Genomic DNA, 17,701 nt, shown 5'->3' on the forward strand with positions numbered 1-17,701 from the left:
TTCTATCCAGAAAATACCAGGTACCTTAGTACAAGAGTTTTTGTTTTGAAGTGCATGATGATGTTCCATAACATTTTCATTGGATGTTGCTGTATAAAATATGGTATAATTTTTAAAATTTCATTTGATATTATAGGTACATCTACCACCATGCAATGGACAATGCCAACATTTTCTATTGGCGATACATTATCGGTTCTTGTATTAGATGTGGTAGATCCTGGCTTATTTTATGTTATACCAAAAGAAATGAAAGGTAAGAATCAAAAGTATACTATGCCAACAAAAATGATATTTATTGACCACATTCACAAATTATGTATTTATATTAATAAACTGTAGCAAACGTCCAGCATGTTTTCTTTCTCACTTTTTCTACCCTCTGAATATAGAGCTCTTGTTAGTGCAAGTAGGAAGATTATGAATTTATGTTCTCTGTAACACTAAATTGTGCTGCTAAAATTTGGAGACAAAATAAATAATGCTGAATTTTGGCAGCATTATTTCAGGATGGTTTTGGAAACCATCCAATTTTTAAGAATGGTCCTGTTCCATTCTTGCCTTTCTACCTCCCAAAAATAAGAAATGCCAAGTAATTTAGTACGTTCCCTTTCACGGTTACAATATCAGCAGGTACCTTTCCTCTAGAACAGGGTTGTCAAACTGGATTTCTTCAACGGCTGGATCAGTATTGTAGTTCTCCACAGGGGGGGCAGGACAGATGGCTCCAGCACCTTGTCGGCCAACGGTGACATGCCTCTAGCATGGTCCGTGCACAGTTCCCCATGTGTTTCCCTTGTTTTCATCCTCTATGGTGTCCTGCAGCACTCTGCTGGCTAGTTTTCAGCCTATTTTCTACCCTGTTTTCACCCCATTTTTGGGCTGTTTTCAGCTGGTAATGTGCTGCAGGAAGCCATGGAAAGTGAAAACGAGGCGTGGGGGGGGGCACACAGCATGTTTTAGCCGGCACTGTGGGCCAGTCCTTTGATATTTCCAGGCCAGCACCCTGCAAGACGATCTGGCCTGCGGTGCTTGAGTTTGACACCCCTGCTCTAGAAGATCAATTTTCCTTTGACTGACAGCCCCATTACCCAATTTTATATTAATAGATTGTTTGTAGACTCCACAGTTTCCCACAGAAATGAAACCTTGTTTTAATAAACTACTTAAAAGTAGTTTAATAAACTACAGTATAGGGAAGAGAGGTCTGTTATTGTGGATAATCAGGTAAATCAAAGAATATAGTATCATTACATCATTTTACATCATTACATAAATTGCATCATTTTTTGTCCATTCAAAATGAAGCAGGGAAAATCTTAGTATTTGTTTAATCTATTGAAGTGGGAAAATCTTAGCATTTTGTTTAATCTATTTTTACATTACATCACTTCAGGAACATTGAAATATTTTAATTTATTATAGAAACAGGATTTTTAAAGTGTCAATAGTTGCAAAAAGACTATTGGAAGCAATTGGAAAAGAGAAATATAGTTCATTCTAAAAATTAATTCTAATGCATTAAATATTCCATGCAGAGTAGAGCAACTTACATGTTTGGGGTCTAAACCAAATCAAACCACACTGTTTTGAAAGTTTTGAATTTCACATAGAATAAAATGGGATTGTTTTGTTCTAGATATGGAACTGTATTTCTCCAGATGAAGTTTAGTGCGAGAAAGTATGGAGTAGGCAAAAATTAAAAATAGGATTAGGGATAGGGAGGAAGGGAAAGTGCTAAGCTATCACAGGAGAAAGTTGGGGCAGTAAGATATGCTGCACAGGGAATGTTTTCCATAGTACTGAGACAATTGCAGTAAGAAATAAAGGCCAGTATGTTGGTAGCTGTACTTTAATTGGAAGGAAAATATTGGAGAATTGAATAACAAAATGACAGAGTTGGAAAGAATCCTTGGAGGTCTTCTCCAGCTGATGGCGCAGGAGGGTCCAGGAGTGGGTTGTTCAATCCTAATTTACCCAAGAGACTGGGTCAGAATTTAAGCCATGCTTCCAGCTTCCCCTGCTTACGTCCAATTCCAACTCAGTCATGCCTGAAAAGAGATGTAAAAACTTTTGCTGTTAGTGATAATTGGCTTTCTTTCCTAGAATAGTTTATTTTTTTTCCATTTCTTTCAATTAAATTGATGTCGCTATTGGGTGGAAGGTGTTTGAACTTGGCTCACATGTTCTTTCTTTCCACCTGCTTGTGTTGTATGGGCTAGATCCTGCTGGAGGTCCCAGGTTCCTTGCAGGCAAGCTACCGGCTGGGCCGGCCATCGGAGTCCATTGTGGCTCCGTTTAACTTGCTTCCGATTACTGGCTCGTGAGCAGGCCAGGGAGGTTGCCCTGCGTTGTCTCTGGCTCTCAGAGACTGCAGCGGGCGGATATCGAGGCTGTAGGTGCGAGGAGTGCGTGTCTGACACACCGCGTTCCCATGTAGCTGCAAATGGTCCGAAACGATGGGAGAGCGCAATTGGCGCTGACTAAGACTTGCAGAGGGCCGCTTGGCCGACTGGATGTGGCCGTTTGCTCACCTGCACCATTGGTTTTGTCCAGAATTTTCCCTCTTGTGAGTATGGGGACCTGGGGGCGGCCATTTTTGGGAGAACTTCTTGGGCAGTGGCCATCTTGGGAAGGACCTCGTGGCGGTGGCCATTTTGTTAGTGGCCATGAGGTGGCAGCCATTTTGTTGAACCTCGAGGGAGTCACGTGGTCAGCGGCCATTTTGTTTCCCCTTTTTTCTCTGCCACGAGGCTCATTGCGACTGCAGGCTCCAGTGAGGTCAGTCACAGATTAACAACCAGGAGTTTTAATCTGTGTTGGTTACTGAACTGGTCAGGTGCGGCCTTGGGCAGAAAGTGTGCTACAAGACCATGGCTGATTCCCGCGGTGAAAGTAGCTCTGGGGCAACTTCTGCAGTTCCTTCAAAGAGCTCCAAAAAGAGAAAGGGTTCCCCCACAGGATCCTCCTCCACTGGTGAAGCAAGCTCCCTCCAGGCAAGAGGGTGAAGGGGATGGGGAGAAGACCAAGCAGGGAGGCGGAGATAAGGCCCCTTTGCCTTCGGTACGGTCCACCAACACCCCTCATGCCTGAGGGCGGCTCCACTTTCCCCATCCCCTTCCCCTTCAAGGATCTCTGGATCCTCAAGGGCCAGTTCTATCTCACCCCCACTCTCAGAGGTAGAGGATGAGGAAGGCGAGTACCATCCGCCTCCACGCATTACGCCTTTTCCTGACCCAGGGCATAGGCATCACCTGGCACCCAGGCCTGGGCCTAGTCATGACATTGGTGATTTTGAGGACTTGCCTGCTAACATTCAATCTCTTATTCATCGAGCCATTGCACATGGCATAGCCCTCCAGGGTCGCCCTCCTGAACAGGCGGATGCAGAACTGATGGAGGTCAAGCGGGATCCAGGATCCAGTTGCTCGATCAGACAGGATGCAGAGGTCTTCCTTTCGCTGAGAAGCGAGGTTTTGCTCCAGGAAGAGGAAGAGCAGAAAGAGACTGAGCTTTCTGATGATGAAGATTTGGCACCGAAGGTTTGGCTCCTGCCTTTGCCGGTTCCTTGCTATTTAAAGCCAGGAGCACTGCAGCCGATCAAACGGAGGATGGCAAACAGAAGAAGGAGGCCGTGGCCAAGACCTCAACTTCCAAGGTAGCGCCTAAGAAAAAAATGTTTCTTTGTGGAACCTGTGGCGCGGAAAGAAGAAATCCCTGCTTCAAAACTGTTTCTGGATGTCATTCAGAAGCAGTGGGCCAAACCAGGTACTTTCCCCACCCCGATGTGAATGACAGATGGTTCTATAATATGGATCCTAATTTCTCCCAGGCATTACAGGTTCTGGAGGTGGCCGCCCCTGTGGCCGCCCTTGCATCCCCAACTCCCACGGTGGCAAGTGATGTAGCCAACAATCTGAAGGCAGAGGATAAGAGGACTGAACTGGAATTGCGTAAGACCTTCTTGGCAGCAACATGGACGATCAAGGCTGCCTCTTCTGCGTCTTTCTTCAATTGTGCCACGCTGGTGTGGCTTGAACAAATGCAGGAGTGTGTCCCGCCGCACGATGTGAGGCTGCTTCAAGACATTAGCAAGGTCATGGCTGCAACTCAGTTTTCGGCAGATGCTACCTTGAACGCCGCTAAGTTTGCCTCCAGGGATCTTTCTTCCTCTGTTTCAGCTAGGCGGATGGTGTGGCTTCGAAAGTGGCAGGCGGAGGCCAAAGCGAAGTGGAAGCTGGCGGCAGGCCCGTATGCGGGGGAAAAAGCTGTTTGTCAAGGTTCTGAATCCAATCCTCATTGAGGATAAGAACAAATGTAAGGTTTTGCCTGCCATGACTAAGAAGCAGGAACACAAGTACACACCATATACACACAGGGCATCCTATAGGGGTACTGACACAGACTATCATCATCAGCCTAGAAATTTTCGGCCACGACGGGACAGGCGGCAGGATAGGTCCTCTTACAGGGACAGGTCACGTTTTCAACCCCATGGTAGGCGGCCCTTTCGGGGGGAGGATGCCCTTTCCACCGGAATAAATGAGCGGGTTTGGACGGCTCCCATTTGTGGTCGGTTGGCGTTGTTTGCCGACCGATGGGAGAGTATTACTTCGGATCTCTGGGTCCTTAACACGGTGAGGTTTGGCCTGCGACTGGAATTCCTATCCATTTCCTCAAATTCCTTTCGTACGTTTACATCCTCCAAGTGCGCACTTAAGAGACAGCTCATACGCCAGGCGATTGACCACCTGGTGGAGATCCAGGCGGTGGAGGTGGTTCCTCAGGATCGGGGCAGGGGGTATTATTCCAACCTCTTTGTAGTTCCAAAGTCCTCTGGGGGTTGGAGGGCGATCCTTAATCGTAAACGGTTGAACCGCTACTTAGTTTACAAACGGTTCAAGATGGCATCACTTCGTTCCATCCTGGAAGGTATAAGGGAAGGTGATTACCTCACGTCCATTGACTTGACGGAGGCTTACCTTCATGTAGCTATCCTCCCTGAGCACAGGAAGTTCTTTAGGTTTTCCTACGCTGGTGACCACTACCAGTATAGGGCTCTTCCCTTCGGCTTTGCCTCGGCACCCAGGACCTTTACAAAGGTCCTGGCTGCCCTGGCTGCCCACCTCAGAACGGTTCCCATCAGGCTTCATTGTTATTTAGGTGATATCCTCCTCCAGGCGGAGTCGCCGGAGAGGTCCCTTCATGATCTAGGCCTAACAGTGGAGACCCTACAGAGGTATGGGTTCTCAATAAACTTTCAGAAGAGCCACATGTGACCATCTACCAGACTCTTGCATTTGGGAGCGATCTTAGATTCTTCCTCTGGCATGGTGTTCTTGTCCCATGATCATAAGGCTAGCCTGGTAAAACTGGTCAACCAGGTACAGAGAGAACGGCGTGTACCCATAGTTACCTTATCCCAGTTGTTGGGGAAGACAATTTCATGCATAGATCTTGTTCCATGGGCGAGATTCCATGCTAAAACCATCCAGTGGTTCTTGCTCCCGTACCAAAGGAGCAAGCGCAGTGCCTCGTATTTCCAGGTTCGAGTATTCCCCCACGTGAGGCTCTCCCTCAGGTGGTGGGTTTCTCAAGCGCTAGCCAGAGGGGTGTGGTTTCAGCGAGCTGTAGAGACTTATCCTGACTACAGATGCGAGCTTTTATGGCTGGGGGGGCATTATTGGGGGCACACCTGGCCCAGGGTCGGTGGTCCCCTCGGGACCTTGCACATAACATAAACTGGCTGCAGCTGCATGCGGCTCATCTGGCTCTTCGACACTTTCAGGCCCTTGTAGAGCAAAGACACGTCCTACTCCTGAGGGACAACTTGGCCACGAAGGCGCATGTAAACAGGCGGGGGGGACTCACTCCAGAGCCCTCTGGGTGGAATCTCTGCGCCTGGGCCATTGGGCGGAGAGGCACCTGTTGTCCATCAAAGCAGAGCACATACCAGGAGATGCCAATCACCAGGCGGATTGGCTCAGCAGGGCCACGGTGGACCAGACGGAGTGGCAACTGGAACCAGAACTGTTCGAGGAGATCTGCAGGAGATTCGGACGGCCAGTGGTAGACCTCTTTGTGTCTCCGGAAAATGCCCAGCTCCCGAGGTTTTTCACGCGGTTCCCGACTCGGGGAGCGGAGGGGAGCAGTGCCCTACACAGCAGGTGGCCCCTGGGTTTGCTTTATGCGTTCCCCCCTCCCACTGATTCCAGGGATGTTGGGGAATCCTGGAAAATCCCGCAGGAGAAGATATCTCTATGCCAGGGGGTCCTGGTCTATCTGGAGCCGCAATGGCTTCAGTTGACGACTTGGTATTTGAGAGGGAGATCCTGAGAGAGGCTAGTTTCTCCTCACGGGTGATAGGAACTATCGTGGCGTCCAGACGCCCGGCCACAACCAGGATTTATAACACCACGTGGTCCACTTTTTGTATTTGGTGCCATAAGGCACATGTGGACCCCAAACGTCCCTCGCTCCCGAATATCCTGGATTTCCTTCAGGAAGAGCTCGATAGGAGGTTAGCCCATAACACACTTCAGAGACAAGTCTCGGCCCTGTCGACTGTCCTGGTCTTGGACGGCCGGGAGAGCCTGGGCCCTCATCCAGTGGTGAAGAGGTTTCTACGGGGGGTGGCAAATCTTCGGTCCCTGGTAGTTCACAGGTTCCCATCTTGGGATTTGTCCATGGTCCTCCTGGCCCTAGTGGATCCTCCTTTTGAACCGCTGAAGACTGTGTCCTTACAGTCCCTCACATAAAAGGTGGTTTTCCTAGTTGCCATCACGTTGGCTAGGAGGATTTCAGAGTTGGGTGCCCTGTCAGGGAACACCTTTGTATTTTCCAGCCTAACACAAGGGTTCTGAGGCTTGATCCCGCTTTTATCCCCAAGATAAATTCTTACTTTCATAGGGCTCAGGAGTTAATTTTGCCGGACTTCTGTCCTAACCCCTCTCATAGACAGGACACAAGCTGGACGTGCGGAGGGCCCTCTGTATTTACATAAAGAGAATGGCGCCCTACAGAAAAACAGAGGCGTTGTTTGTCTCTTTCTAGCCTTCTGCCATGGGTTCACGGTGTCCTCTTCTACTATTGGACGCTGGTTGCGCGCTTGTATGGCCAGGGTTTATGAGGCAAGGGGCAAGCCGGTGCCACAGGACAACGGCTCATTCAACTAGGAGTGCGGCCACCACGGCTGTGTAGAACACTCAGGCTCCGATCGGAGACATTTGTAGAGCTGCAACGTGGCTTTCCCCCTCACCTTTCATAAAGCACTATAGATTGGATGCATTCGCATCTGCGGAGGCATCATTTGGCCGTAGAGGGCTGCAAGGAGTACATGCGCCCTTGGGTACCATGAACCAGTGAGTTCCCGCCCTAGGGGCTGCTGCTTTGCTATGTCCCACTCCTGGACCCTCCTGCACCATAAGCTGGAGAAAGAACATTGGTCCTACCTGAACGTTCTTCTCAGCATGGCGCAGGACGGTCCAGGTCCCACCCTAGTTATTGTTTTTGGTTAGGTCTGGGTCCCCGGGGGCTACTAATGCTGCGGGCAGGGCCTGTTCTTCTTTCGTTTCTCTAGTTGGAGCTGTGCCTCGTCGGAATTAGATATCAGCAGGGGAAGCTGGAAGCGTGGCTTAAATTCTGACTCAGTCTCTTGGGCAAATAAGGATTGAACAACCCACTCCTGGACCGTCCTACGCCACACTGAGAAGAATGTTCAGGTAGGACCAACGTTCCTTCTAGCCCAACACCCTGTTCAGGCAGGAAATCCTATAACATTTCAGGCAAATGGTTGTCCAATCTCTTCTTTAAAATTTCCTGTGTTGGACCATTCACAACTTCTGTTGTTTCACTAATTAATTGTTCTAACCGTCAGGAAATTTTCTCCTTAATTCTAGTTAAGTGATGGCTAACCTTTTCCGGACCGAGTGCCCAAAGCACGTGCAAATGCGCTCATGTGTGCACCTGAACCCCCAAAATGCAATGTGCCGTCCCAATGCATGCACCCCCACCCATGCACATACAGTCCCCTGCAAGCGCCCCATCCCCCATTCATGCATGTGCACCATGCACGCAGCCACCTGCACATGTGAGGCAGAGACCCGAAGCCAGCTGGCTAGCACGAGGCGTGCACAAATGCGCAGCAGAGCTGAACTGGAGCAACGGCTTGCGTGCCTACAGAGAGAGTAATGCGCGCCACCTCTGGCACACGTGTCATAGGTTCGCCATCAAGGTTCTAGTTGCTTCTCTCCTTGATTAGTTTCCATTCATTGTTTCTTGTCCTGCCTTCAGGTGCTTGGGCAAATTCCCTCTTCTTTGTGGCAATCCCTTAGATATTGGAACTTTGCTATCATGTCGTCCCCATTCTTTCATGAAACTAGACATACCTAATTCCAGCAACCATTTCTTACATTTTTGACTCCAATTCCCTAATATTTGTTGCTAGCATTCTTTCTAGAGTTTCAATATCTTTTTTACATTGTGGCAACCAAAGCTAGATGCAATATTGCAAGTGTCGTCTTACCAAGGCATTATAAAGTGGTAGTAACACTTCACATGATTCTATCCTATTGACAGTTGGCAGACTGGAAAGGATGCCATACTGGAGACAGCTGAGAGTAAAGGGTATGAAATTATGAGTTTTCCCCTAAATGCCTCTTAAAATCACTCCAGGATTTTGTTTTGTTTGAAAATTGGACTGAATTGTTGAGTTTGCAGCTAATTTTAAATGGTTCAGCAATGGAACATAGTAGATATGTTCAGATATGAAACAGATCCTGTTTTCTGCACATTTTTAACAGGAAAGCAAAAATTATTTTTGATACTTGTGAGTCCTATAATATTGTTGAAAAGAAAAGGGCTGGCAAGAAGCTTTTCAGAGAGAAGTAGTGGTCTCCAGAAATCATTTTGATTTCCCTCAATACTGCTTTGCATGAATCCAAAGAAATCCTCATAATAAAGAAAACCAGAATCTAAGGCTAATAGTAATCTTAAAGCACTTCTGGTTGGCCATAAAAAGGATGAGGAATAGACAGATTTCACTGCTAGCTGATTAGCTTAAGAAGGCAGTGGGAGAAAAATGGAATAGTGTGATGTTCAGAGTGGTGTAGCTACAGAGAAGTAGGGAAAAATATGTTATAATCCAGAATGATAACTAAGAGGAATGTAAAATCTGTAAGCGAACTATTTCTGTTTGCAAAATAGCAGAGAGGAGAATAAATGTTTGAAATAATAATTTATGATTTTGAGGTTGTATCCCTATACAGAGCTGAAACCAGTGCTGAAATTGTCATGGTGGTGCAACTAATAATTTTCCAAGTTTAATATTTCTATAACATCTCAAATGTGCCTCCTGATATCCTTTCATATTAGTAGGCAAATCTGAAATTTTAAATAAGTGGATAGTGGATGGATAGTTGTTTTTTTCAAAAGTGCACTTGATTTCTCTTAATAAAACAGCCCCACACTTGCTGATGATACAGTGACATCTTTATTCTTTTAAACCTGAAGTATGGCAAAAAAAAAATTGTAATGTTTTTTTTCAGAATCTGGCAAATGTCAGATAAAAAGCACTCAAACTAAATCCTTGGCACTTTCACATGATGAAAGCAGCTTCAGAATTCCGTTCCCATTATGTCAGCACAGTTCAAAAGCTTAGCTAGTTTATTTCTATTTTAGTTGTGTTGTAGTTGAAATTGTTGAAAAGCTAAGCGTGTTTGAGACATGGTGATCCATTTTCTCAACTATATTGTTCAATGTACCTTCCTAGCTTCTGAGTTTCAGGTCCATAATAAGTAGGCTAGCTTAAAGGTTTTGTTCAAGTTTTTTAGCCTTCCATTCAGTAGTCCATTGATAAGTATGAGGGTAGTGAGAAGACAGCAAGTGAACTGGGACTAAGGCTGGATTTTGTTCCTTGTTCCCAGTATTTCAGACAGGCAGACATAAAAACAATAAAGCCCTGTAAACTACAGATGAAGAGAATGCGGAAATGCTGTGAGAACTAGAAGGTTCTTGGTGATTAGTTCAGGAGTAAAAGACAGAAAGCCTCCAAGAATGGGAAGTAATTGTGCATATTATGCCCACCAGGCTTCCAGGCGTTCCACCAGCCAAGAGCCCAGGGCAGGGGCGGGGGTAGGGGTGGTGGTGGTTATTAGGGAAAGTCTTGGACCTCGTGAGGTCACTGTGCCTCAGATAGGTGGGTGTGAGTCCCTTTTTGTGAAGTGGAGCCTTGGAGCTCAGGTAGGCCTTTTTGTCATGTACCTGTCTCCTGCCTGAGCTGCTGGATGTGTTAGCCGGGCTGGCGATTGATTTCCCCAGGCTTATGGTCCTGGGGGATTTCAATCTGCCTTCCATTGGCGAGACATCCGAGTCAGCTCGGGAGTTCATGGCTTCCATGACGGCTATGGAACTAACTCAGTTAATTCGAGACCCAACTCATAACACGCTCGACCTGATTTTTGTCTCTGGGCAGTGGCTGAAAGATCTAATTTTAGGAGATATTGTTATTCAACCTTTGTCATGGTCTGATCATTTCCTCCTCAGGCTTGACTTCCATACTGCTATCCCCCACCGCAGGGAGGGGAACCGATTAGATGGTTCCGCCCCAGGCATGTGATGGAACCTGAATGGTTCCTGATGGAGCTTGGGACTTTTCCTGAATCCCTTGCTCACAGCTCGACCGAGGCCCTAGTGGGAGCCTGGATAGGGCAGCCACTGGGGCCTTGGACCGCATTGTGCCTTTGCGGCCTCTGACTCGGTGCAGATCCCAGGTAGCTTGTTGGTTTACCGAGGAGCTCCGGGAGATGAAGCGCCGGAGAACATGCCTAGAGAGTGGGTAGAGGGCTAGCCGGTCAGAATCTGGTCGAACAGTAGTAAGAACTCATATTATGTGGCGATAAAAACGGCAAAATGGGAACATTTTTCCGCTCTTATTGCATCCGCAGATAACTGCCCAGCCGCCCTCTTTACTTAATCAAGGAACTGGGCAAGACCCCTTGCTCGCCATGGCTGAGGAATTAGCCCAGTATCTACAGGACAAAGTCGCTCAGATTCGGACTGGCTTGGACTCTGACTGGGTAGATTTGGGCGAGTTGACGGAGATTAATCTTGTGGAGATTATCTGGGATGAGTTTGATCCTATGACTCCCGAGGGCGTGGACAGGATTATGGGGAGACTCAGTGCTGCCTCTTGTGTGCCGGACTCGTGTCCCTCCTGGTTAGTTTCTGCTTCCCAGGAGGTGACACGAGACTGGCTCCAGGCGATTACCAACGCTTCATTGAGAGATGGGTTCTTTCCCACTGCCTTGAAGGAGGCAGTGGTGAAGCTCCTCCTTAGGAAGCCTTCCCTGGACCCAGCTTCTTTAGACAACTATCGCCTGGTCTCGAACCTCCGCTTTGTAGCGAAGGTTGTTGAGAGTGCGTGGCACGTCAACTTCCCCAGTACCTGGATGAAGCTGCCTACCTGGATCCGTTTCAGTCGGGTTTCAGGCCCGGATACAGCAAGGAGACGGCGTTGGTCTCTAGCGGGCCCGGGACAGGGGTTGTTCCTCTGTCCTGGTCTTATTAGACTTCTCGGCAGCTTTTGATACCATCAACCATGGTATCCTATTGCGACGACTCGGGGGCTTAGGAGTGGGGGGCACCGTTTTGGGGTGGTTCTCCTACCTCTCAGATCGATTGCAGTTCGTGTTGACTGGAGGGCAGAGATTGACCCCAAGGCGCTTGGGGTCGGTTCTCTCACACCACCTGTTCAACATATATATGAAACCGCTGGCCGAGATCATCCATGGTTTCAGGGTACGGTATCATCAATACGCTGATGATACCCAACTTTTCATCTCTACCCCAAACCACCCCAACGATGCTCTCGATGTGATGTTCCGGTGCCTGGAGGCTGTGCGGATCTGGGTGGAGACGAACAGGCTCAAGCTCAATCCCTCCAATACTGAGTGGCTGTGGTTCCCGTCATCCCAATTTGTGCATCACGTACCATCTTTGATGATTGGGGAAGAAATTTTAGCCCCCTCAGAGAGGGCGCGCAATCTGGGAGTCCTCCTGGATACGCAGCTTAGTTTAGAAGAACATGTTACGGCCATGACCAGGAGGGGCCTTTTACCAGGTTCGCCTGGTATGCCAGTTGTGCCCCTTCCTGGATCAGGATGCCCTTTGCACAGTCACGCCCTTGTCCTTTCTCGCCTGGACTACTGTAATGCTCTCTACATGGGGCTGCCCTTGAAGAGCACCCGAAGGCTCTAGCTGGTCCAGAATGCGGCCGCGCAGGTTGTTCATGGGGGTACCTAGGTGCTCCCATGTTACACCCCTTTTAGGCAGCCTGCACTGGTTGCCAGTTGTTTTCTGGGTGCGATTCGAGGTACTAATTATGATCTTTAAAGTGCTCCATTGCTTAGGCCCAGGTTACTTGCGAGACCGCCTACTGCCACCCGTAGCCTCCCACCGTCCAGTACGATCCCACAGAGTTGGCCTCCTCAGGGTGCCATCGGCCAGGCAGTGTCAGCTGGCGACCCCCAGGGGGCGAGCCTTCTCTGTGGGAGCGCCTTCCCTTTGGAATGAGCTGCCCCCGGAGCTTCGCATAACCTTCCACCTCCGGTCCTTCCGGCATGCCCTAAAAGATTGGCTTTTTCAGCAAGCCGGCCTGGCCTGAATAGAATAAAATAAATTATTAATTTTAATTGTCAATTTTAATTTAATGCTAAATTTGATGTAAATTGTCAATTGAAGGTTATTGGATTGCCTATTTAATCTTGTTTAACTTTTGTCATATGTGTTTTTATGTTGTACGCCGCCCTGAGTCCTTTGGGAGAAGGGAGGCATATAAATTCAAAAATTCTTGACCCTTAAATAAAATATTTGGGTATGTTAGTCAAAAGCAGACCTTTAAAATGTTTTCTTTTTATTTCAGGGGATTTAGAAAAGCTTGAAAAACTAATGATTGAACTTGCGGACTATTGCCGTGCTGAAAAGGATAGCATCTTCCAACCAAAGATTGGTGAACCCTGTTGTGCCAGGTTCTCAGGTGTGGGAATGGACTTGGAAAAGTGAAATATGTATTTAAATAAATGGATAAAATAATTTTTTTTACTTAATGTAGAATGTTCTGCAGAGATTCGTAGATTAGATGAATGCAGCATCATTTGAATGTATTTAGGTTTATTTCATTTAAACTCAGAAATCAATATGTGCATTTAGTGATTTAACACATGGCTCCAATAGCTACTGGAGAGCTGTAATAATAAAATTGATTACTTCACAATTTCAATAGTTATATTAGGTGGTCAGTAAAGCAGACTATTTTTTGATTCACAGGAAAAGTTAATTAAATTCAGAACACTAAATTCAGAACAGTTGGTCTCAGCAGCTTATGCATGGAAAAAACAAACATGTTCTGAATTGTTTGGTTTGATTCAAAAGCAAGACAGAATGTGATTATTTTAGATAGAAAATTATTTAAGTTTTCTGTTCTGTTTTTATTAATGACATTGATTTCCTAACCTTTTGCAATTAGGAGAAATGGCAATGTCTCTTCTGCTAGTGACTTAGGCCAGAAGGGGTGTTTATTTGGAATGGAACAAATCAGCAGGTCTTTAAGGAATATGTGTCAAAATGAGGGAAATATTCTGGATGTAACTTCACTGAGAACAAGCTATGAAGAAATAAATCGCTGCAAGGGAATCTATGCTTCCACTATTGTGATGGTGTTTGGTCATACTGCTTATTCTGGACTATCTCCCTCTTAAACAACTTCCATAGTCCCATTCTTTTTTAAACTTGTTTTGAGTTTATAGGTAGATGACAGTTTAAATTAGAAACAGAGGGTTTCCATTATCATCTGCCACCCTTGCTTTTTGAATTAACCCCTTCTAAATTTAAGGAAATGTATTCCTTCAAAAATAAGTTTTGCCTCAAATATGACTTGCTTGTTTATTTGGGAGAATTCTCAAATAATTATAATCAGTGCACTATAGGTGCCCTGATGGCACTACAGTATGTTAAACAGAACTAGTTTTCTCTTTTAAAAAGATACTTTCCTATAAGATTTCTCCCCTTTTTCACCTTTCACTCTTCAGTTTAGAAATAGGGGCATTCTCCACAGTGGATTTTGCTATGTAAAAAAACTCATTGAAGAAACAGAGTTGGGTAGAAGAGCAACAAGTGAGTTAATCAAGATTTGATTAACCAAGACATAATTGGAGTGAGTGAAATGTTCATAATATTTAAGAGAAACCTCAGCATTTGCGTATATGCAGTTGATTAGTTTGTCTGTAATGATGACCTTCTCAGTCTTGATTTTTCGCTCCACTATTTTAGGTGATGACAAATGGTACCGTGCTCTTATTTTGGAAATAAATGTATCCGAAGTCAAAGTAGTATATGCCGATTATGGAAATGTGGAAATATTGCCTTTCTCTAGACTTCAGCCTATAACTTCCCCCTACTTACAATTGCCATTTCAAATACTTAAATGTTCCTTAGCAGGTAACAAGCAAACCAGTTCAATTTGACAAACAGTAAATATTTTATTTTAATTCCATTCTTGAGTCATATAGTTGTTTATGTCTGCATAGCATTAAATCTAATGAATTAAAAACCATAGTGAGTTGCTTTTCTTTTCTTTCTTTTTTGCTGCTTCTGGATAACCACAAGAGAAGAAAGACCAGATATTAAATACAAAGAAAAGTGTGCCAGAGGGCAGGCCACATTCTCCTTTTCAGTTTTTCATAATTATGAAAATTACAGATTCAGATGAAATTTGTGCTATAAATGCAGTTATTCACGTGAAATTGTATTGGTGACATATTAGTATCAGTATAAAAAAACTTTAAAATTGATGATTCAGGAGGAGTTCACTTCCTTGCTTGAATAAGCTTTCCCCTCTCTTTTTTTTGTCTTAGTTATGTCCTTAAACTGCAACATATAGTCTTGATGTATCAGAGATTCAATGAAGTGTATTAATGTCTGTGGGGAATATTAAAGAGACATCTTCCTTTATCGAATTGGTGCTGAATATAAAGTTGAGCACTATAAATGGTTCTAACATTACCATTCTGTATAGAGTTGACTGAAACCTCTTTGAACTTTTGAACCATCATATATTTGTAGTTTCTCTCGATTCCAGGTATTATGGGACTGGATGGAACGTGGTCCATATCAGCAATAGAGAAGCTGAATAGCCTCTTAATGAATGAACATGTCATAATTACAGTGAAAGACGTTACTCAAAATATTTATCCAGTAATTGTGCAAAAAAAGAGTGAAAATCGTGTTATGGATATAGCAGAACAGTTAATAATTGAAAACTTGGCAAAATACAGCAGTAATGGGAATCGTAAGTACTTCCAAACAAATACCTGCATGTTTATCTGCTATGTACAGTATATGCTTTCTGAAACATAGTATAGCTAATTTTCACTTGAGTTTGTCAGTGGAATAAATACTTACATGTATTTTTCCTTCATTTAGAATGCTTAAAGACAACAGATTGCTGCTGTACAGAGTTGAAAAAGCAAGTAAGTTTCAATTTGAAATTAGTTGTCTTAATTTCTAAGTACAGATTGTTTACATAGAAATGATCCACAGAAAATCTATTTGTAAGAATATCTTTATTGAACAAAAAAAGTAATCTTTTCAAATGTATAACTTGCATAGTAAAAAATATTAACAAAAACAGGAATTTTTAGATGTCACTGCATAGTTGATATTATGTACCCAAATGAAACTAATCTGTTCCTGAAATTTCACTAGAAATTTCTACTGTCTTAAGGTTCTCAGTATATTTGAGTAATTGACTGTAAAGGTAATAAAGAGAATGGATTAGAGGGGTCCTTCCCCAAGAAACAGCTATGAATCCAAAATTAATGTATATTTCAGTAGTATTAACTCTTACTTTAACAAAAAAAAGTATACTAGTATGAAATTAGCAAAAGTAGACATGAGAATGCTCCAAACTAATAATTAGAAAATATGTATTCTGTTATTGAAGCTCATTATTTGTTGAATAAATAAAGTATATAAATTGCAGCATTAAGCAAATACAATATGAACTAGAATATTTAGTGATGCTTTCTGTTTGCATAAATTGACTGAAAACCTAGTTTGAGGCTAGACAATTTCATTATAATTTCTGGTTTTCTTCTGTATTATAGGTTGCAAAACTTGAACAGGTTCTTTATTTTCTTCTGAAAGATCGCTTTGGTGAAGATAACATTCCTGACATTATAAAATCCTTGGAAAAATAAAATTATGTATATATCATATACAGTAATATATCAAATATTGTAAAAATAATACTAAAAGTTAATGCATTTTGTTTTTTGTCATATTGAAATTTAAGTTGCTGATTTTTGAAGGCCGCAAAGTGCAAAACTAGTTTTTCTGTCAAGGGATACCATGAAATAACTGGTATAATTTAGAAGCAACTATGTTTTGAGTGCAATAAGTTTTTCAGATGCTATGACCTAGAACAGGGGTGTCAAACTCACTGCCCTGGGGCTGGGTGTGTCACACGCTGACCATCCCCACACCCAGTTTAGCGAAGGAGGAAAAAGTCACAATACTTTACATGATGACATGAAGACGTCATTGGATCCCTAAAGTCCATGATATTCAAAGGTTGCTATATTCTTGGAATAGATCTGTGCAGAATTAAAATGTATGCAAGATAAAAATACTGTATAATCCATATTAAAGCAATACTTTTATTAAGCCAGATCAAGGCTGAAAAGTTCTTTGACTTTTGTGTTGCAACAATTTACAAAAGAAATAGTAAATAAAATTTATCCATAGTAGTCAAGTGGCTTCTCAGAACCATTACTACATTTATCTCCAGTCTTAGAGCATTGGCATAGACTTTAGACCAGTGATGGTGAACCTCTTTTAGCTCGTGCGCCACAAGTGGGGGGAGCGCAGGGGGTCGAGTCCGGGCGTGCCGCACCCATAATGCAATGCGCGACTCCCCCAGTGCGCATGCGCGCACAACGCGCGACCCCCCCCCATTTTTACATGTTTTTTTCGCCCTCCCCAGGCTCCAGGGGCTTTATAGGAGCCTGGGGAGGGCGAAAGGAGCCTCCCCCGGGCCCCCGGAGGCCCTCCGGAGGCTTCAGGGACTGTCCGGAGGCTGCCCTGAAGCCTTCGGAACGCTTAAAACCACCCTCTGAGCAAACTGGAAGTGATTTCCGGATTGCTCGGAGGGTCGTTTTAAGCGCTCCAAAGGCATCAGGGAAGCCTCGGACGGTCCCTGAAGCCTTCGGAGTGCTTAAAACCACCCTCCGAGCAACCCGGAAGTCAACTTCCGGTTTGCTCGGAGGGTGGTTTTAAGCACTCCGAAGGCTTCAGGGACGGTCCCTGAAGCTTCCCGGGGGGCAGGGGAGGCTCTTTTCACCCTCCCCAGGCGCCTGTAAAGCCTCGAGTCCGGGGAAGGTGAAAAATAGCTTTTAAACAGGTGAACTCAGCTGGCCAGTGCGTGCTGGCCAGCTGACAGGGCAGCGCCTCGCGTGCCCTGACAAATGGCTCCGTGTGCCACAGGTTCGCCATCACGGCTTTAGACTATGGAATCAAACAGACTTGTTTGATAGGGGATAGGGAAACTGAACACTAATATATTCATAAATTGTGTTTTACAATAATCATATAGTGTTCCCCAGGAAGAAACCCTGAATTTTTATGAGTCACAAAATAAACTCTCTCT

The 17,701-nt window shown here is 44.8% G+C and overlaps 1 protein-coding gene across 6 annotated transcripts in view; it reads left to right on the forward strand.

The window, feature by feature from the left end:
* TDRD1 (tudor domain containing 1) overlaps positions 1 to 16,844 on the forward strand; it is a 59,373-nt gene extending 42,529 nt beyond the window's left edge. For all 6 annotated transcript variants that reach the window (XM_081955654.1, XM_081955656.1, XM_081955659.1 and 3 more), the window contains 6 exons: positions 137 to 256; positions 12,920 to 13,033; positions 14,326 to 14,493; positions 15,134 to 15,343; positions 15,478 to 15,524; positions 16,161 to 16,844. In XM_081955654.1, coding sequence (XP_081811780.1) covers positions 137 to 256; positions 12,920 to 13,033; positions 14,326 to 14,493; positions 15,134 to 15,343; positions 15,478 to 15,524; positions 16,161 to 16,253 — 752 coding nt within the window. In that variant the 3' untranslated portion in view covers positions 16,254 to 16,844. The remainder of the gene's footprint in view (positions 1 to 136; positions 257 to 12,919; positions 13,034 to 14,325; positions 14,494 to 15,133; positions 15,344 to 15,477; positions 15,525 to 16,160) is intronic.
* The last annotated feature ends 857 nt before the right edge of the window (positions 16,845 to 17,701 follow it).

The sequence above is a fragment of the Natrix helvetica genome (genome assembly GCF_964273705.1).
Source record: "Natrix helvetica genome assembly, chromosome: 5".
NCBI classification, from domain to species: Eukaryota; Metazoa; Chordata; class Lepidosauria; order Squamata; family Natricidae; genus Natrix; species Natrix helvetica.